At 37.6% G+C, this 22,952-nt stretch overlaps 1 protein-coding gene across 4 annotated transcripts in view; it reads right to left on the bottom strand.

The window, feature by feature from the left end:
* ZFYVE28 (zinc finger FYVE-type containing 28) overlaps positions 1-22,952 on the bottom strand; it is a 145,905-nt gene that overhangs the window by 8,621 nt on the left and 114,332 nt on the right. Inside the window, exons 9-12 of one of the 4 annotated variants that reach the window (XM_058838453.1) lie at positions 22,826-22,930; positions 8,194-8,348; positions 7,519-7,635; positions 5,845-5,949 (exon numbers count right to left, since the gene is read on the bottom strand). In XM_058838453.1, coding sequence (XP_058694436.1) covers positions 5,845-5,949; positions 7,519-7,635; positions 8,194-8,348; positions 22,826-22,930 — 482 coding nt within the window. The remainder of the gene's footprint in view (positions 1-5,844; positions 5,950-7,518; positions 7,636-8,193; positions 8,349-22,825; positions 22,931-22,952) is intronic. The other 3 variants (XM_058838454.1, XM_058838455.1, XM_058838456.1) reach the window with 3 other exon arrangements.

Below are 22,952 nucleotides of genomic sequence, written 5' to 3'. Positions count from 1 at the left end.
CATGATCAGCAACTGGTTCTTCAGGCAAAATAATTATTTATATAAAATGGAACAACTCTCATAGAAAACACTGGTTTCCATTGAGATATGGGTCAAATCTTTACTTTAAATCAGATGGAGCAGAGACTTGGATCTTCCATATAACCATTAGTAGGAATATTCTCTGTAAGACCTACCAATCATTATAAAACAGAAAGAATTTGATAATGTAGATCTACATAAAATATACCAGAACAGTCAAAACATGTATTTATTAGACAAAAAGTTTCAAACCTAATCAAAATCCCAGTTAAGATGTTACAGAGTTGAATAAGCCTGTTCTTTACAGTATTTAGGGGATGTTTTCCCTTAAGTACTGTGAGGAAGTCTCAGCAAGTTCCACATAGTGCCAACAAGAGCAATAGTCTTTGAGAAGGGAAAAGGCTCTGAGCCAATTCTTAAAACGTAAGTCAGATTGAATTATTGCACTACAACCTAAAACCCGTAAGAATCCTGTAATTCTACACTGCAAGATTAAATACGTTCAGTTGATTATAAAACATTGCCTCCATATGGAAACTTGATGCTAGATTCCTCTCACACAGTGTAAGCAGAGCTGCTGAAAAAGGACAAAGTGGAAAGTTATGTGGACAGAAGATGTTTGGCCACTGAACTGTGCAACAGTTTAACTTCTTTCATTTACAAGGTGTTGCTGGTCATCATTCTAAACAACAGAGTAACCACAGACAGGCACATGGAGGACAAAAGTAAAAAGGAAGCATTTCAGCTGGGGCTGACAGATATTTCAAGAGCCATGGTGATTATATTCTGCACATACAGGAGCATGGGTGGGTTTTTCTGACCCAGTGACTTCTCACTGCAACAAGAACAAGAGCTTGAGCCTTGGGACTATGAACTTCTGAGTTGTGCTTGTACTGCTGGTTAGAGAGCAGTCAGGGCCAGGATGGCAAGGGAGAAATTGTGTGTTCTGTCAAGCAAACAGATGCTAACACTACTTGGCACAAACAGGTATTTGTACTGGCAGCCACAGCAAATCCATTATGTCTGCAGCTTTAGGTAGGTGGTAGCAAGCAAGGCAGTTCTGTACAGATGCTAGAGGGATAAGGAATGAAAATGCACGTACGGCTGCAGAGAGAGCCGAGATGCTACAGCAAATATTTTCATGGAGCACCAACAGCTTCATAATTCTTGCTGGTTTTCCTTGAGGAAAAGCTTCAGATTTCTAGGTATCTCATGCTTATTCCAGGACAAGAAGTGTAACTCACTTTCTTAGCCTGCCTTTAACTTCATTAAAGGGATAATTAAAAATATTCGCATTTCCCTCAGTTCTAACAGATCAATCCTCCTGATAATAAGTTATCCCAAAATACATACACAGTAAAACTCAGATTTGCCTAAGTTCAGTACTAAAATCATCAGACTCACAAGGATAAATATAATGCTCCCAAATATGGTGAGCAGGTTTGCACTTATGCTTGATCCCATAAACAAACTGATAAATGAAAACATAAAAAGGCAGTAATTTTGATGCCAAAAAAGTTAAGAAGTTACCCTCTCCATGTGTACACCTATGTATTTACATGGGAATCTGCTGGCAAACACAAAGCAAGTTTTCGATTACGGCTAGAAATATGATGGTAGATGCATAAATGGCAAAAAGACAGCAAACTTCTACTTCCCCAGTGTTTGGTCTTTCTAAAGCTGCACTGCATCAGAGATCAAGAGAGAGCTATGTCATTTTTAATATGCAGTATTAGGATGCATTTACACTGTGTTAAATAAAAGCAATTTTCTTACATTTTCAAACACAGAGGTTTCCTTTATGTTGTGTGTGACCCATGCTGCCCACTCTCAGCCAGCTCCCATCCAACAATGGTTTGTCCAAGCTGGAGCTCAGGAACTTCCCAACAAGGTTCTTCCTGTGCTGGTTTGCAGCTCACCAGGGCACAGGGAGAAAGGCAGCACCATGGAAGGTCCCAGCACACAGGCCCCATCTGCTGTTACTGCAATTCAGAGCAAGCACCACTGGCAGCCAAGAGCCCAACCTTTTTGCCCAACTGCAGCCTGCCACTACAATTTGCTTTGAGTTTATGCACAGAACTTTGTACCCCACTGGCCACCACCTCCATCATACAACCAGGACAAGAAATTTCACTATACTTAAAAATTACTTATTGAATATTGTATAGATTAATATTCTACCACAGGCAAATAAAATTTGTTTTACATTCTCTTCCTATAAATACATATATATTTTTAATACTCCATTAAGTATAAATGTATATACTTCCTTGACAATAATCTTACACCATTAGGACAATAAAGATTAACATACAGACCATAGGCTCATGCTTTTGTTTTGGAATGCAAATTAATCTGTAGTTTATTGTATTTCAACCTTCAGAGGGTCACAGGATTTAACTCTTAAACCCTTGCCAATGTCAGTTGGCTCATAATAAACATTCATATTTGTTTTATGGCCCAGACCAGCTGGTGGGTTTTATATACAATAAGAATGAGAAATCTGACAAAAACAAGTGATTCATCTTCATAATGTGAGTAGAGGCTGAAACCTTCAGTACAATCTTAAGGTCATTTATTTGTTCAGGCTGCTGGGCTTGCTTTCCATTTTGGGGGGTTTAATACTATTGATTGAATACAATCTAAAACATTTGCTACATTCAGTTAGAGGGATTTATTTGATAATAGGGAAGAGCTTTCCTGGCAGGTAGTTGGCTGGTCCTTCTCAATTTGATACATACTCTACCACAATGGCAGAAGTGTAAAGCTACTGATGTGCTCCTTTGCTTTAAATTATTTTCATTTTCAGCTGAAATAACTGAGTGACCTGAGGTATAGAATTGACGTACAAAAAAGGAATTAATTAACTTTGATGCAATGCTCTCAGTCTTTGTGTTGAATCCATTTACAGTGATAACTGTGGTGCATTCCTGTACTCCTGTTGATGGCCCATGGCCCAGATTTGGCCTGAAGGACAAACACACCAGGCTCACTACAAGAAATAGGGAACAATGTTCAAGCACCAAAAGTTGCCTTGTCTACCAGACATCTTCCACCTGAACTCAAACATCACCCGAAGTCAGGGGCTGTTCCTGCCACACTGGCCAGCAAAAACAAGATACATGGGGAGGTGCTGTAAGGGAGAAAGGGCACATGGCTGCTGAGGTTAAAATCTTGGTGGAAGTTTATGCCTCATGCTAGATGCCGTAGGGGTGGCAAAACCATGTATCAATTTAGCTATCCCTGCATATCTCAGCAGAAAAAATCTGCACAGTGTTGCCAGCAATGACAACTTGTGACCTGAAGGGACAGGGGGTTGGCATGTATTGGAGATGAGGAGTGTTTCTAAAGTTCCCATAAATTCAGTAAAATTGGCCACCTTCAGATGTTCCTTTTAGCAGACTTTCTATGACTTCTTGTGTTTTGGAAGGTGGAGCTCATCTCCACACTCCTCAGTATCCTCTGTCTCTTTGGGATACATAAAATTCCTTCCATCAGGAATGAAGCCAAGTAAGAGTAGACTACACTCTTCAGTTTACACAGTTGGAAGGGCTGCACTGTTTTGAACGAGTAGATATTTACAGCATAACCATTCACACATAATCCAAGGGAGGCTCCCACAGAAAGTCTGCAAGGAGACTGGTGCAGACATTCCCAGTGAGCCTGTGTGAGCACCAAAAGCAGAGAACCTGCAGGAGCACCTGCTAACTGGCTCAGTTTAGAGGATATGTTCACGTGGCACAACACTGGGCCAAGGCAGCCAAGCTCATCCTGGCATCCAAATCTACTTACTCAAAAGGGACCTGGTTATCCCCACAAAGATCTGCTTTCTACCATGCAGGCACATGTAAAACACCTGCTATTCTGGAATAAAGGTGCAGGCAGGGGGTCATTTTTGTTGAATTTATATGCATATGCTGTAAGTACTACTTATCTGGTTTTACCATTCACTTAGGGCAGGGACATAACTGATTCATGCTGCCTGGGTGCTGCAGAGCCTTTTGCACTTCCAAGGATTCCCCTGTACAGCAGTGACCACAACATCACCTAAGTACCTAGACCATTGTCTTCTTATTTCAGTAAATAACATCCCAACTCAATTCTCCAAACATGAAACATCCTCTGTGCCAATATCATCTGTCATGAAAGGCTCAAGAACCCTAAGAGCTGAGCAACATGCCAGGGAAGAGAAGTGACTTTGCTATGACAAAATGTACATCCACTGTGAGAGGGTTATGCAGCATCCTGCAGTTCAGAGTAAATGGCTTTCAACTTCTGTAAGTCAAATTCACTGACAGCATCAGCATCGATCCAGAACAAAAGACGATGAATTGAAGTGGTAGGGAAGGAATAATCTCACACTCGTTTACAATATAGCCTACACACAGTAAGGATTTTGCTTAAAGATTTGTTCCTTCTTGCACCTTCTGTGACATTCTGAATTACAGCACAATAGAAAAATCAATTAAAATGACTACTGAGTAGTTCTTTATCTGCCTCCAAATCATCTTCCTCCAGAAAAGATAATATTTCTACAGTGCATTATACATGAATTAGCCCTGCTGTTCTAAACAGATTAGATCCTTTAGCCTGCAGCTTCAAAAGAAGGGTAAGCAAGCAAACTATGGGTTTTATAAAAGCACAAAGTAAGTTATAAATATGTAGTATTACTCTAAAATCGAATCTTTAAGAGCTCTTTTTTTTCCCCCTGTGATTTCTGATCTTTATTACAAATGACATGAACCAATACTTCTTTTCTGTTGGTCACCACCCTCCACATACAAGCAGAAGCACACACTGCTTTATCACCCAGCTCTGTCATGCTGTATTCCAAACCTCTCACTGGAAGGACAGTAGTGTAAGTGGACAAATACATAACAATACATCAAAGTTTTCAAGCACAAGGAAATTACTGCACACTTGAGTTTCTGGGAAGCTCCGATACAGTTTCATAGCTGATGGTTGTCTTGTACTTCTCACTTGGCCACAGACATATTATTGCTCTGATAATTGGGCTCCTGGCGTGTTGAAACCACCACTTAGCCCTGAAGATCAAAGCTGATTGCTTTCTTGTTTGCTCCATCTCATATATCTCTTTTCTTATTCTTTGACTGCAAGTACTCTGATATTTTTTTAATCCATCTTTTATACTGAGTTTGCCAAAATAGGACTTCAGCCCATAACTATCTCTGAAGAAGCTCAGATTAATAGAAGAAAAACTACTCATGAGCTATCAGAATACTTGAACCTCAACCAAAACTTTAAGACTTACATGCTTCCTTCATTCTTACCATGTACTCAGTGAGACTGGAGCAACCTCAGCTAAAAACCTTACCTAAAACTACCCTTTCCTTTGAAATAATATGGTGAAGAATGTGAAAATACTAGCCGAAGTATCTTGATCAAAGACAAAAGTAAAGAAAATATGAAAGGTACTTCTTCTACCTAGGGATAAAGCAGCACATCCACACGCAGCAAATGATACAAAAACCCCCTTAAGATTTGGCTGAGCAGACCTTACTTAGGGCCTTGCATCTCACATAGCCCTCAGAAACTCATCAGATGTATCACACACTGTATTAAAGCCTTTACTATACTGACCCTTTTTGCACTGATACAGAGAAATTCACACTGCACACGACAATTTGCGGGTAAGAGTTTCATGAGGCTGCTTGGTTTACTTTCTGACTTTGTCTCTAAAGCAGCATGACAACATTTTATACTCACTTTCCAGAGCCAAACATTAAAAGACGTTTCATTTTAATGATCACTTTTTTATACATCAGTGTTATCTCATTTTAATTCTTAGAAAAAAGAAAATACCTTCAAAGTCCCCATCTCTGGCTTTTGCTGCAAGTTCTGAGGATGATATACTTTCTTGACATAAAGCACAGTCTTCCAGTGCTGCATTCCTTAAACCATGATTAACTGTAAAACAATTTAAAAAGTACTCATATTTTTTTCAATTTTCACTTAAAAGATTCGTGTTTGAACTTCTGGGATCAGAACACAGTAGCACCTTCTCAGACTTTTTGCTTTTTCTCTACCCTGACACAAACAGATGATTTACAAGCCTCCTATTCTTCTTCAGGATGATGATAACAGTAATGAAAGATGTTGTTGTTACAGGACATGCAGTCTTCTTACTTCTGCGAATTTAGCTGCATCTACATTTTATTTCCCAATTCTTAACTTGGATCCTTTAATACAAGTAGATTTTGAGAACAATGAGAGATTTCCAAGGTGAATCACACACATCAAAGAGAAGCTTCACCCCAAAAAACTCCTCCTTTTTTCGCTCATTTTGTTTATGCTTACTTTTGTCAATATAATCTTTTTTGATGAAGAATTCATCCATTAGAAATTACATCTATCCAAGTACTATTGATTAATATATATTTCCCAGTGATAATTCTCTACAGCTCCAGGCTTTTTATTACTCTTATTTGAAAGTTCAGGAGCTCTTGAGTTCTCTTTTTAGAAATTCTGTCTAACCCCATTTATTTATTTATTTTAAACAATAAAAACCCCAGTCTATTTTCAAATCATGACCAGCTGGCATCATAAAATTGTTGTGGAAGTTTCAACCAAAAGTAACAGAAGACTGTATTGCATGTTGTGCATCATCCCACTGCAGAATTTGGACTGGAGTTTAGGGGTTTTTTTCTGCTAACTTGATCCAACTTTTAACTAAGTTTTTCACATAAAAACCTCAATGCTTTCGAATGAAAATGGGAGAAAAAGTTTTCAATCCTGAGGAAAGGAAGTAGGAAAAAAAAAAAAAAGCACTCTGGTTACTTTCAGATGCTGATAGTTCTAATGATAACAAAGGACAAAGGTAATTGCAGCCTTGCTGGGATGACATGTTTATTCTTAGATAAGTTAGCAGACTTGCTACTTAGAAAATAAATAATAAAAATGATCACAGAGGAAAGAAATCTTTTGCCAGTTTATGATCTAGTTCTGGTTTCCTTACTTTAATTATCTAGATTCGGAATGTGGTATTCTTCTATCTTGAAGCCAAATTCTTCAATTTCTTCAAGACAGAACAGATTTCAGCATCTTACCGAGCATTTGCATCTTATAGTCTGTTCTTTGGTAACTTAAAATGTACCCAGTATGAAAACCCATGTGGGGAGAAAAAAATAAATCCACAAAGTCCAAACCCTGCATAAATTATGGGCTATAAACTATATGGGCTACAAACACTGTGCTGCTGTTAAATATAGAAATATGGAAACAGCAGATGAGCTCTGAAGACTTTAACTCTTTACTCTCAGTATTTGCCTTAAGTCAAACTCTTGTGTTCCTACACAGTGACTTCATCCTGTTTATAGTCTGTTTCCATGACTCCTTTTAAACTTAGGTGAAATCACTGTACAGTGAATCCTGTCAAAAAGATAATATATTAGGGGAATTCGTGTCAAATAGTTTATGGATCCCCACTGGGCTACCAGCAGAAATTCATTATAGAAAACAAATGTTTAGATCTTTTACCTTTCTTCTGCTTTTCCTTGTCTTCTGTTTCAGGTTTGGTTGCCATAACTTCAAACAAGGTCTTTAAGATACTTCTCAGATCACTAGCATAGTTTGTCTGCAGCTGGTCAGCAACACCTTAGAGTTTGAGAAAATGGGTAAATCATTTCTAGACTGTTACACCATTATTAAAAAAGTACTTAAATCTGCCTGTTGGTAGCAGTAATGGCCTCACTTATTTTTAGGGGATCACTTGCTCATGTTAAGAATAAAAACTGAACATTTGATTAAACTAATTCTCCGTAATGGCCAAGTTACATTCTGGTTTTTATGCCACCTGCAAACCAATGTCTTCCTTATCCTTTGGCAGGAAATACTGAGAGATTCATTTTGCATGAAAACAGAAATGCTAAGTCAAATTCCATTCCTGGAACACAACCAAGGTAAAATTGGTGAATGATACAAGTATAAATTCTTCATCACTGCAGGTCTAAGATGTTAGCATCTCTGATTTTGTAAGTTCCAAACATGTAACAGGTCCTTCTAAACCAGACTGCAACCTAGGCTCCAAAAACAGAGTATTGCTGAAACTTCATCTCTAGACCTTTCTACCACAACTTGATGTGCAAAAACCCCCCCAAAAATAAACCAAAAACTCCCACCAAAACCAGTTTAATAATTCAGTGATTCTCATACCTGAGATACAGACAAAAAGGCGGTGAATAAGATCATTACTGCCATGAAATCTAGATCTGATCTTCTCTCTTGTGGCAATTTTGGCAGCCTGCAAAGCGAGCTGGATTTCTTCCTGATCGATGTCATCAGATGAACAAGAACTTGTCATTAAACTGCTGTCAGAGAAAAAAGTAATGTAAAGGAAAGTAATGTAAATCTTCACTCAGTTGTTCAGGATGTTCAGCAAATCCTAAAGGATTTATGACTCAGGCAAGACTCTATAGTACCAGAACTAATTGCTGTAAATTCTTGTTGAAGTTAATCAGCACACAACCAATCACCACCACGTTTCATTTTCACTCCATGACAGCTGCAAAAAAACTTTAAGCAGAAAAATCACTTGTCTGTATTTCACTGCATTTTTCCTTAGCTTTTACAAAGTGCTGTGCCATTTTTCACATTAACTTCTTCTAAAAGCTCAGTCCTGAGACCATAATTCCACCAAAAATCCTGAAGGGCAATATCAACCTACAAATGTGAAGGTCAGTTCTGAAATCAACTTGGAAATTTACGAACATGAAAATTATTTGAGAAAAAAAAAAAAGGAAATTCTCAATTATATAACCTTAATATAGCTAGAACAGAATCTAAATATAACTTGACTGGAAAAAAATGGAAAGAGAAGCAATAAAATATGATTTACACAGTAGAGGTAGGTTAATTCCCTTATAAATGTAGCATTAGAAATTGCTGAAATGTCAAACTATTGTAAAGAATGGCTTATCAGCTCTAAAGAGATTTAAATGTGCCACCAAAAGTCTACTCAAACTTGAAATTTCCTGTTAAAAACCAGATGCCAGACATTCCCACACCTTCACCACCACCATCCCTACCATTTTTCTCTTACAGATAAGAAGTTTGAAACAACCTGAGACAGCAGGGAAGCCTTGGGGAGAATCAAATATCAGGAATTCAAATATCAGGAATTACCTTAAGTATTTGTAAATCAAGGCATTTAAAACAGGAAGTACTTAGGGGAGAAGTAGCACTTTGCCCCTAAAAACCTTTAAATGGGACTAGAGCATAGGCTGTAACTACACTGCAGTCCAAAGGATTCACTGTGCTGACCAAAGGAGACAGGAGTCTTCTGACTCCACAACATTCAAGTCAGAGGGAACACTATTATTGGAAAGGTATTAATATATACGAAATTATAAAAAACTAGACTATTTTAATTAAAATCATACATTTGCTGCCCAAAACTCCAGCACTCTTCACTTTACAGACAACTACCATGTTAAAAGAAGAATTACTAACTGCATGTATAAGTAGCATGTATAACAAAAAAGTAATTTCTAACACATTTTGAGTTCAATCTGCTTTTATCAGGTGAAGAAACATTCAACATCTTGCAGACCCCATCCTTATGTCAGTATGCATGAATAGTTATTTTGGGAGAAGACACAGAGGTAACAGTTATTTATAACAAAATTTTACAGGATACAGTTTTCAAATTCTACCTGTTGGCTCCACAGGTAATCCTTTGAAATATAAAAGAGAAATAATTATGCCACACAATTTTAAAAGCCCTAGGAAAAACAGACTGAAAATAAGTAAGTACTGGAGATTAGTTATTGATAGAAATTATCAATGGAAGATGTGTAGCATGAACTGGCCCCTCATTCTTTCAAACACAGAGTAAAGACTAGGCTTGCAGGAGATTCATTTTGTTCATGTTATCTATTGCTACTAACAGAGGGAAATTGTTGTAAAGAGATGTTATTGCTATGTTTACAGTTCCAGTAGCACCATGACTGACTGGGCTTATCAAAGACACTGAGAACGAAGTGAGAATTCTCTTTCAATTTTCCTTTGTGTTTCCATAGGGGATATAGCAGATATTTTAACAGCAAGCCAGTCAGCCTGGAAAGGCCTGTGCTCAAGACAATGAAAAGGTCATGTACAAATGAGGCTTATGAAGGGACTAACTGCAAGGCAGGGAGTGGCAGGAAGCAATTCCTGACTCACAAGGGTGTGCAGTAAGAGGATGAATGCCTGTTCACACAAACCCTCTCACATACAAGGACTTTGCCTTGCAACATGGCCAAATAGGCTCTAATTTCTGTTTTATGGAAGGATTTTCTTAGTGATGCACACATATGCACCACAAATTGCTCTCCAAGGCAAGCATGGACCTCCTGACAAAGCCAAATGCAGTCTGTGTAATTATATAACCCCAATACAAAGGTCTCTTCAAAACTCCCAGTACACAGAAACTTTAGTGCAGGGGAAAACAGGACCACTGAATCAAGGATGACTTTTCCCTCCAAATCACAGCTGAAGAAATATTTCAAAGGAAGGTGTTAAGTGGGCAGAGAGCTGTGAAGAGTGCTTTTCAAGAATATAAGCTACTTGGTCTTTTGCTGTTTTGCAGAAAGAAAGAAAAGCTCATTCCACAATTCTGACCAATTCTAATAATAATCTTTGCCTTTCTGAGCCTCCTCCAGCTGGGAGGAATACAGTTCTACCTACTTCATTCAGGGAATGTGGTTTGACCTACTTCCATTGCAGACTATTCTGTTAGATTTTGTGGTGTGTCATTAAGACTGGCTGGGATTGTTCTGTCCTCAAAATCCCCAGCACAGAGCAACTGTGAATTGCTCCAGCACTGTGGGATGGAAGGTCAGCATGTCTGCCCACTCACATTTATGACATAATTTCATATGTAAACATGACATACTGTAAACTACAGTATCCACATACAGGAGGTTCAGAAAAGAGGATATTTTGTATTTGGGATTGCTTTTGCTGCTCAAAGCAAAAAAAATGAATGCTCCAGAAAAATTTAAAACTGGACCTAAGAATTGCTACAGAGTTAGAAACAATTACTCTGCCTTTACCAACACAACCAAGTCTGACTTAGACAAAAATGTAACTTAATTCATTTAGACAAAAATGACTCTCAAAGAACAACTAACAACCATCTGTTCTTTACTTTAACGTATATCTAACTGTTAAAGAATGCAGCCAAAAATACAATATTGTAGAGACAGTCAGAAATACTGTAAGAACAGAAACACTGCAATTGTTTCAGGTAAACAGCAAAAGAGACAGCTTTTTTTATATAACAGAGTATCCCAAACAGCAATGACTACAATCATGCACATTGATTCTCATGATTTTATAAATGGTATTATAGAGAACAAACCTGAAATGTGATCTACACCATGCAGCTTACCTTATTTTTTTTTGCCCCATAAAGAATACCTTTCCTACTTGGCTTATCTAACATGGATAATTTGGATCAACATTCTCAGCCAATACCAGATGTTTAGGAAGCATTTCATTAATGTCAGACTACGCTTGGATCTGGAATGTTTCACAGCCAGTATCTGCAGAATCATGTCTCATTGCACAATACAAACAGCCATACTACTGCTTGACACAAGTCCTCATTTTCTCAACTATTTGCTTGAAAGGAACCCTGAATAACCCAATGAATTAAGTTACAAAGAGGTAACACCAAAATACACATGGAACTCCCCTTGTGAAACATTTATCATCTACACAATACTTATCATGCATTGGTTTTTCAGACTGTAAAAATATTGCAAAGCTAACATATCTGAAGGTGAATATAAAGAAATAAGATGTTATGTCAAAGGTTGATTCCAAACAGTAAATCTGCTTATACCTTATAAAGGAACAGATACCCTGTGGCTGATAAAATGAATTAGCTTTTTGTTTAGCTTGGCTGCTGCCACCATTTTAAAATTAAAGTTCATTTATTACATTAGAAGAGTCAAAAGATTATTTCAACATTTCAAGGTGTATCTCTAGAATGGTTGCCTGGTCTCAAGGCTTTACTGTGAAATTTAGCCAAATTTGTAAAAGCAAACAAAAGCCAATAATGTAATTATACATAATATAATCTCTCACCAAGATGCAATCTGGTTTATAGCTTTCGTGTTCCAAAGGACACTTCTGAGCCAGTTTAAGTAGCAGTACTCATATATAATGGAAAACAGGACTGTGGAACAAGAAGGTTATGACTGATATTTTCAGAAGTGGACAGACATTTTAGGTAACCATCTGTGATAATGTAGGCTTTGGGCTGTGTTTGTTGGTCATTGACACTCATCCAAAACCAGTGAAAGCAGCAAAGTCTAAAACCAAACAACCAAAGTCAACCAATTCAGCCTTGGTCCAAATTTAAATATTTTATGTTTGTGCTCAAAATATAGCAACAGCTGTAGAAATCTCTGTCCACTCACAGATGTCTCCTTTCAAATTCGTCTAGAAATGTTTGGTTCTTTAAACCTGAAATATGCTCTGCATGAATGCAGAATGTATGACATTCTCTGAAATAATTTCTCATTATTCACAAACCAACCCTCAGAGTATCTTAAAAATGCATTAAATATACAGCAGTGATAGACAAAAAGAATTTAAAAGCTCTATGTTTCAAATACAATGAATACAAAAAATCAACTGAATTATCATGTTTTCAAATTAATCAGAAAAAACTTTAAAAAAAACATGGTTTGGTTTTGTTTCTTTATCTTTCAAGATCTTAAATCAAAAGCAACAGAGGGTCACTTCTTGCAAAGAAGAAAGCCCAAATGACCCATTCTACTCCATACCACAGAATCTGAGAATAGTTAGGGTTGGAAGAGAGCTTCAAGATTACCCAGCTCCAACAGAAATATGTGATGCAATTATGTCACCAAATTTAAAAGGAAATTAAGATCACCATTTAAGTCTCTGATTTCAGGTCTTCAATGACAACTGATTTTCAGGAAAATATCTCAGAAGACTGTCAGTGGTACCTGTAAACAGACAGGGCTCAAGTTTCAGCCACACAAATTCATCCCAACTAAGTGTAAAAAGAAAACTCTGCAACAATATTACAAATGCTTACTAGAAAAGCATTAATACATAATCCAGTGACTAACCTTACCATTTATGTTATCCAAATACCTTTGACATCAGGGATTCCCATTCACTTCCTCTGGAAATCTCCAGCAAACTACACAAGCACGGGCAGAAGTAGAATGTAACTCTCTGCAATGAAACAGGTAATACCTTCCTGCTGTAGTGGGAATTTAAAGCTGGTCAATCCACTTGACAGTGAATTCAAAACCCATGCATTAAATGGTACCATTCTGATGCATTTTGAGACCAAGGTGCTCTCTAGGAATGTTTGGTAAGTGCTGTACAGTAGCAGGTGAGACCCTTGACAGTAGAGAAATGTGAAAACTTTGCAAAAAGTTTTCTGTGATTTCACACATTGCTAATGTTCTACGCAGAAGGACATTACAGTTATAAACCACGTTGGAAGTTTTTACAAAGGGTCAGCAGCCCAATTCTTAAATATAAATTAGTGTTCATTTAAAAATTGATGAGAGACTGTCTACAAATTATAAAGAAGTGCAGTTCTTTGGACTTTAATGATATAAATTCATTTGCACTAGTTGCCATAACAAATCTCTCATGTCCATTATTCAACACCACATGTATTGAATAAATAAAGATATATACATCTGTAGGTGTCTCATATATGTGAATTTCCCCATATACACAGGTACATTTAGAATACTCTAGTTCTTAAAATATTTCTCAAAACACATTACCACAAGCTCACCAATTCTCATTTTTTGCTCATACAGAGTTTAGCATCAAGACCACCTTATGCTCTGTGTACAATATGAATAATATACACTTTTTATTCAATCTACAATATTTAATTAGAATTTTTTCATCCTTATGGTAAATGAAAAAAAAACAAACCAAAATGTTTGCAGGCAAATCTATGTTACTGATTGCATACAATTTCTAAAACAACTTCAGCAAGTTGGTGCACTGCTCCCACTGACATTTGTGTAGGCTGTAACTGGAAATCTCACCACTAACCTGTCAGCCAAGCTATTACTCTTACTCTTCTACTTCAGAAGGCTGAAGTGAGCTCTGGGTACCAATTTGCTAAAAAGAACAAACAGCAACTCCAAAGGCCATGCACAGGTTCAAATAGTTCAGGGAATACAAAGGTTGCAAACATGAGGAATCACAAGAGGAAAATGATAGGAGTGTAGGTTAAGAGATATGTAATTCCCATATTAGTAAGAAAAAACCCCAAATCTACTTCTCATCCTGCTTTCTGCAATACCTCTAGTGTTTCTTTTTGGATACTCTCACAACAAACAATACACAGTAGGCTAAAACCTGCTGGTTTCTAACATGTGCTAGTTTTGATATGGTTGGAAGAGAAACTGTGAGAATCATGGCTTCTTAGAATTATGTTAAGTGAAGTGGGTGGCTACACACTCAATTTTAGAGTCACTTAAACCCAAGCCAGAACATTATATGCTATTATTTAGGTAAGAGTATATAGTTTTTTTAGCTTAGGACTGTTTTAAGGAATGACCCCAGAAGCTACATTTAAAGGAGACTTAAAAAAGCTTCAATGCAGAACTTTGTTTCTTGTCTTTCAAACCCTAGTATTTTATTAAGTCAAGAGGGTTTGAAAATATAACCCCTTAGCTATTTCCTCTCTCTTTTAAGAGAAACAGCTGAAGAGGATGAAAAAACCCCAGCAATCAACCCATCCACCCTTAAAGCACAGCAAGGCTTCAGAACTTTGTCTTGAGAAACAAATAATATAACTGCATGCAAATCCCTCTAGCTAGGAATCACCAAAAGAACTGGACTAGAGAACAGTATTATCCCATGTATGAACAATGTCCAGCTCCATTCACAAGACATAGATAGGTGCTAGATGCCCTATTTGCTGTCAACCTTCTGAATTCTTCAGTGGGGGAATTACTTTTCCTAAACTGCAAGATTTGCAGAAACCTGTCTTTAGCTTCTCTTGGGCAATTCGAGGTTGGTTCATTAAAACAAGGAATTTGGCTAACAGCACTATCCGTATATCCTAGGTGGTATCTTCAGCCAGGAAAAGGTCCTGAGCACTGAACTCTTGAATTTGAAATCAACAGCAAGAACTTCTCCCCAGACCCCAGCTAACTTCTGTAGTTCCCCACTCTGCTGGAAGAACATCTTGAATGTTTCCTCAGCTGTTCAGACCTCAAACTGCAGAGCATTCTCACTTGGACTTTGCAAAACCCACAGCTGTTAAAGCAGCATCTTGCTAAACAAACCCGCTCTTAACTCAGCCTAGAGAACTTATGGCTCACTCAAACTCATTAACACTCCGGAATGGGTTGTCAGATGAATGCAAAGATACAGTATTTCAAATGGAAATTAAAATAAACAACAGTGACAGTGCAGAATTTATCGACTTTAACTGTGCTCTCTCCCAAACAGCTTTTTTGTTCATTATAGATAAAGCTTCAATAAGTGTGTATATGAAAAAAACCAAACCTAAAGAGCATTAGTAATCAACAGTGGTGCTTTCTAACCATCAAATTTAATGTCAGATACTTCCAAGGTACCACATTTACTGCTTTTCCTAAAGTTTAAGCTAAAAAGGGATAAAACCTGCAAGATAAAGTTATTGTGAAATTCAAGAAAAAATAGAAGGGAAAAAACAAGAAGTTTGTTTGTTATATTGCTTGGGTTTTACTATGACTTTTTTCAATTCCACCATGACATTTTTTCCACCACTTTCTTGTAATCAAACTTGCATTTAAAGCTCTCAATCATTCACTCACACTGCAAAAGGATAAATAAAATGAGATTAGAGAACAAAAATATTTAAACTTCAAAAATATATACTGAACTGGAAAAACTGAAAGTGAAAACCACAAATAGTATAGGACTTAAGATGAAATGGTATGTAAAACCAGCTCTGGTACCCAGGACAGGGAGAGAGTTATATCAGTCCCAGCTTTTACACTTTATGCAGAATTTGACAAAGGACAGGCAAAACTTGGATACCTGATACAAATATTTCAGGACAAAGAGTAATTTTATACAGCTCATGAACAATGTCCTCTGCCATAGGAAAGTCACAGTTCTGTATGGCATTGCTACAAGTGAATTAATTAATTTAGCATCCAGTTCCTGCACATCCACTCTTGACTTGCAACTCCTGTGTGTGGCAGAAATGCAGATGGAGACACAGCTTCAAAAACACTTCTCAGTATAAGGAACTTTGAGGGACAGGGAAACAGTAGCACAAGGTTTTCATATTGTTTCCATCAGCTCCCTCAAAAAATAATACAGAAGGAGCAGCAGAAGAATTAATGAATCCTAGGGTCTAGGAGAATCCCACAAAAATTCCACATCCAGATGCAGTAGACAAAGCTGAGAAAAGCTAATTAAAGTATTAGGCTGAACCATAACATTTTAATTAGAAAAGATAACTTTCTCTTTATTTTTCACCTTCAATATTGCTGTAAGTTTGAGGAAATCCTTTCTTTTTTCCTCCAATCTATTTGTGGTTTTACAGTGTATCTTTAGGCATGGACAAAAACTCTGCAAAAACTGCAGTTACTATAGTGATTTTAATTACACATAATCTGAAAACTCCCAAACATGCTATTCTAAGGGTTTTACTGGGGGAAAAAAACCCTAATCTGTAAAATAAAACCTAATTTCTGAAAGCTAGTAATTTTGTTCTATTACTATCACAGGGAACACCAAGTGACATTCAACAGCAGATTTTTTTACACATCACTAAAATGAAAATGATTATAATTGTGGCCAAATTACTAAAAACGAAAATTGCAGCTGAGCTATGTAGAAACAAGAACACAAGCCCATTATGATCACTTTGTGCCAGTCTCCAGCCATACGGTATGTTTGATATGCCACTTGGAATACAGCCCCCAAATGGCAAATTGTGGGGTGTCTACCAATTCTGCCAGAGCAGTCTTATTGCCTCTGCCACTGATGCTAGTCAGCCTAAAATACTGCCCTATTTCACTTGATTTATACAGAGAGCAATATATTCTATATTTACTTCAACATTTTAACACCTCTAAAATATGAAATGTATAATTTTAATAGGGAAAGACCAAAAAACTTCCAACAACTGAATTTTCACCTTCCCACTGTAAAAAGCACTTGTTAACACTAGCTGCCTGGGTTATTCCTTGGAAAAAATAAAATCATTCAGTTACTTGCTACTAAAGACAAAGATATGCATAAAAGATAAAATACCTTGTAGAATACCCTAGAAAGGAACACTGTTACTCGGAAAATGCTGCACCATTTGGAGATTTAATTTTTTTTTGTCTTGCAGAGTGAAGAACAAGATAGGCATGAAACACATCAAGAAGAATCCTGGCGGTGAAAACCCAGAGACATCTGCTTCAGTCACATATGTCTTGCTGACTAAAATCAGAAGCAAAAGCTGACAGACCTCATCAGCACTGACTTTTTTGTTTTGCTGGTGCTGCTCAGCTGGTTGTTGGGGCAAGGGATTTAGCAGCTGAACAAAAAGACTGTATACAGCAACCTATTTCTGACTGTATTAACACTGCCCTCACACTCCTTGAGTGACAGTTGTGCAAAAAACAGCACAGACTGTCACTGCCTCAGAGACACGCACAGTTTGCAGCTCAAAATCATTAGTCAGGAATAGCATCTATACTGGAAGTGATTCAGATTTGCTCAGGGTATAAACCCCTTCCTCTTCCCACAACTCTGCTCACCGTGCTCTTCATTTCCAGGACTCCAGTACACTACATGTAGAGCCATTACTAACAGCCTTTTTCTGATTGTGAGCAACCTCTCCATAAAGAAGAGCTCTGCAGAAAAACAAGGAGAAAGAAAATCTACAGTAATGTACTGATCAAACCAAAACCAAACATTAATGCAAAACAAATCTGTCATTTTGCATAGCTTCAACGCAACCTGACCATGTTAACAAAGGTAAAAGTGCAAGACAGAAGGACTGGAGACAGAGCTGATCAGGTAGACTGATCAAATACACTGTTAATGTATTTGTTGTACTCCACGTTATGATCTACAAGATCCCCAGAGTAGCTGTGGTCTCTGTTAAAACCTGTAGGCATGTAATTTGTGCTGCAGCTTTGATAGCTTAAGCTCTGGACCATGAGATGAAAGAACTGAATTCTCCTGCTATAATTCACAGTCCTGGAGAACAACCAAGTTCTTTCTCCTTCTTGAATCCTTTTCAAGGCACTGAGTTCTACCGATGAGAAAGCGCTGTATAAAACCTGCTTCTGTAGGAAACCGTCCACCCACATGAATTTTGCTCGGTCTGAGAGATGGGCAAGAAACTGGCTCAGAGCTCCCATTCAGAGTGCTGATCGATGGTCTGTACTTGGGCTGGCATGAGTGGGACCCCCAGGGATGGACACTGGGCCTCATGTCTTCAGCATGCTCAACAAAGCAATCTGGATGACAAGATTGTGAGCACCATCACCAGGTTTGCTGGTGACAGCACCCTGGGTGGTGAGGTGGACGTGTCAGCAGGGAAAGCCATCCCACAAACCAGGACAGGCTGGAACTGCGAGCTGGCAAGGAGAGTGTGGAGTTGAACAGAGACAAGTGCAAGGTCCTGCAGCAGTGATGACACCAAGGATCCTGGCACAGGCTGGGATCCTTTGCTGAGGGGGTCCTGGGGGTCCTGGTGCACAACAGGAGCTGAACAGGGCTCAGCAGTGAAGCTGCTGCAGCAATGAAGGCAAATCAGATGCTGATTTGCACCCACAGAGGCACCACCAGCAGAGATGAGAGATGTGACCATCCCAAACTACCGAGAGCTCGTCAGGCCATACCTGGAGTACTCCTGTGTCCAGCTGTGGTTCAAGAAAAGACACAGACTGGAGAGCATCTAAAGGAGGGCCATGAAGATGATGGAGAACCTGCCCTACAGGAAGAGACTTGAAGGAATTTTACTCCCTGGAGAAGGCTCCAGGGGACCACATCACAGTACATAAAGAGTGGCTGTAAGAGGATGGAGGCTGACTCTCCAAAAGGAGCCACATGGAGAGGACAAGTTGTACCAGGCGAGGTTTCATCTTGATATAACAAAGAAATATTTTACACTAAGAATGATCAGTGTCTTCCCACATATACACAAATACAGATATTCTAACTGAAATACCCAGATAAATATCCCACTCTAATTGCTGGCAGAGGCTCGCTGTTTTGGCATAAACTTGAGTCACAATTCATTGCAGATACTGCCTTTTACAGACTGTAAACAATGTGCTAAAACTTCACCACCAATTTTTGTAAATGCCTAAAACAGTAGAAAAATATACCAAAACCCACCAGTAGTTAAGCTGCAACGACGTATCAAAAAAAACCCCAACCTGCTGACTAGAGAAAGCATCTAGCGTAATATTAAGGCTAGTTTTAAGAGTTATTACTTAAAGTTCTCATTTATTGGCTCTTTATAACCTTAAAATGAAGAAGCAGAATTTACCATGTAAAGTTTACTCAAGGCAGACAAACACTCAAATACAGATACATCAGTATTTCTTTCTCCCTGGCAGTCTTACACCAAAAACTCCAATGAGATTCAAAATCAACTAATTGTAACTACCCTGTTCTTCTGTTGTCTCACTTATTTTTCCTCAACATTCCCAAATCAGCATTTTTCTTGAGTTTTCTAGCTCAAGTTCAGAGAATTTAGGTTCAGTCTTTGACCATACCAAGGCCTCTCAAGCAGATGGACAGGCTTTGCTCAGATTTCCACTCAAATTAATGGTTATGTCAGAATCTTGTCCAGTAACTCAAACACATGTTGAAAGCAGACAAACTCCTGCAGTTTTGTTTTAAAAACTACTGACTTTACTATTTTGAACATTTAAATGGGTAAGATTTCAGCAGTGTATTTGTGCAGCCTTTTTACAATGTAGTAAGTAATAGTTATATTTAAAATGGTTCTAAAAATAACATCTATGGAAAGAAACCATTAAAAAGGAAAAACTGGATGGATGGTTTTTTCATGGAGCTCCTATAATCACTGGACCAATTGTCACCTTCCCACTGTAGGGCAATTTTCACTCCAGTCAGCAATGTCATTTCACAATCACACTGATGTACAAAAGACTTCTGCATTGCCTTCAAAGTCTGCATAAAACCAGTTTCTTGGAAACTTTCTAAAATACATGGAACACATTTATTCTTTGCTGAGGAGGTTGACTACTGGTATGGGCATCTCAAGTCTGAATACTGCTTAATGAACATTTTGCAAAAAATTATCTTCTGAACTGGGCTGAACATGTACCTTCTTGACCACCAGACCTCTGAGACTAGAAAAAGGAACATTTTACACAGATTAGGTACCAATGAAACAATCAAACTTTCCTTAGCAAAACCATTTGAGAACCCAAACCACCAGTTTGAACAGTGCTCTGGGATCCAGAGTGGAAATTTTCTCCCTGGTTCTCCATTTGTAAAACAATAAATGTACATTTATAAAGAATTCCATATATACAACACTTTGTTGTTTCAAATCTGTGCTATTTAATACACTATTAGTTCAACATCACTACTGCAGTTAAATTGGTTTTGCTATCACAGCTAAATTTTCTGAAGATATTCCCAAAACATGCTGCAATCTGACAAACATGACTGTCAGTCTCAGTACTGATTATTTAAAAGCACAAAGGAGTTGTTCATGTTTCACAGGAGGATGAAAGACCACAAACGCATTTCCAGAATTCTATCTTTAGCCAATTATTTTTCAGATAAAATTACAAATGTTACATTTAATGTCTAATTGTTGTGAAGTGTAAAACAGCAAAAAATTAGATACATTAAAATGGCATATTTCAGAAGAAAAAGAAATTCCCAAATTAGGTATTATTTTAGATATACATATGGCATCATGGAAAACCTAGTTATTTCAGAAAAGAACATTTTAACGATTGTCTTTGCAAGGAACATGTTTGCTGTAGTAAATAATGCAACTCTAGAGAAGCTCTTTAATGGCCAAATAAAACTCTCTAAAGAGAGAACAGAGAAGCACCTAAAAATAACATATTCTAAAAAATTATACAAATAGATGCACTGAATATTACATTTCTATGCACAAAGATCTAGGAAAATACTACGGTGAAGCAGTTAGACTGAAGAGTTTTGGGTTTTTTTCTTTTATTTCATTAAAATGAGTTACTAAAAGATATTTTAGCTGTTTTTAAACCAAGTCTTTCAAAAGAGGAAACTCCTGTCATTATAATCAAGCAGGCACTTTGCTAGTTTGTTTTACTGGACCGCAAACTACAATAGCTACACCTCTGGTAATATCCATCAGATGCAGAAAAACAGGTAACTCAGATTTCATCAAACCACCCAGGGATGTCGCAATGCCATACTTCAGTGGAAAAGAGCATGAAGGCACATGGACAAATACTGCCTTATAAATCAAACTTTTTTTCACCTAACTACCAATACAGTGGCAACACTAATGTACAAAGGCAGTCCAGTAAGGCCTTCAAAGGAGGTGGTGCATCTACTCAAGACTTTTCATTGCTCCAGTAATTCCTGAAGTCACTGAGGCTACATCTACCATCCATTCAGACACCTCTGTGTGAAACAGACTTCAATGTATACAGTATTTGGGAACAGGTCAACTACTGCATGCAGGTAAATTGGGTTTTATTTGAACAGCCAAAAGGAAATGTACTTCAAAATTAAAACAATGAAAACCAGTTTTTGTTGTGTCTTTCTGTCCTTATTTTAAAAACACAGAATTCTAAAATTTGAAGACAGGTACATCCTAAAAAAACCCCTCCAATTATTTGTAGTATTGCATCTATCACTACTAGAAAAGCCATTTTATTTCCTCTTTTCATCCTCAAACCTCGATGAAATTTGAAAATCATTAAGTTCAAGTGAAGTTCTGGGGAGAGAAAAAAGAGAGGAAAAGAAACAGTGGAGGATGATCTACATCAGCTGAAGAAGTGGCATTTCAATCTGCCGGTACCAGAACAGAAGTTTTATTGCATACAGTGTATGCAATACATCTCATACATGTATATTATGCAAACAGTGAAAACCACAAAGATCTCATTTTTATGTTTTAGTCACATTTGTCTGCCCTAACCTTAATTCCTCTATCACTCTCAATTAAGTGCTTTGAGTAAAGCTAAATTTAAAACTCCCATGTAGCTTCAGAAGATGAGAATATAAAATACTATTGCAAGTAACACCAAGGTCACAGTTTCAATCCCTGTATGGGCCATTCACTTACAAATTGAACTCCACAACCTCTGTGGGGTCCTTGCAACTCAGAATATTCTGTGAAGTCAGAAGCAGTTCTTCACTGTACTGTTACCAGTGTTGGCCAGCAGCAGGGTGTAAGTTAAACTGTTAACTGGAACATCTTTTATTTTACCAGGCAAAACAAAAATGAAAAAACATGTTTTCTAGAAAGCTAAGGGCTAGCTGAGAAAACATTTGTAACTTGTCAAGCTACAACCTAAGGTGTCTCCGAAGAACTGCTATATGGATAAATAAAAGTGAGATCATGGACATATGCAAGTGCTTCCTGCATGCATTAAAAACTTTTCCATAAATAGTAGCCTCATATTGTCACAGCACTAAAGAAAGCTGGCAGGTTAAATAAAAAACAAACCAAAAAGCACCTGTTGTTCAAAAGGAAGAATACTCAGAAGTGTTGCTGTCACTTGATTAATTCAATGAAAATTTTTAACCAAGCATAACTCAATAGCATTCGTCAAATCTGACTGCAAAGTGACGTTATTACCTCAGAGCGTATATGCTGGAGAGACTACATGTAGTGACAGAAACACTCTCATAGTCACTGCTGGAGATGGAGCTGAGGGGGGAATCACGTAAGCCATCCTGAGAACTGAAAAAACATACGGAAACAA

The sequence above is a fragment of the Poecile atricapillus genome, chromosome 4 (assembly GCF_030490865.1).
Source record: "Poecile atricapillus isolate bPoeAtr1 chromosome 4, bPoeAtr1.hap1, whole genome shotgun sequence".
Taxonomy (NCBI): domain Eukaryota; kingdom Metazoa; phylum Chordata; class Aves; order Passeriformes; family Paridae; genus Poecile; species Poecile atricapillus.
The sequence above is the reverse complement of the archived record's forward strand: the minus strand, read 5'-3'. Positions and strand labels throughout refer to the sequence as shown.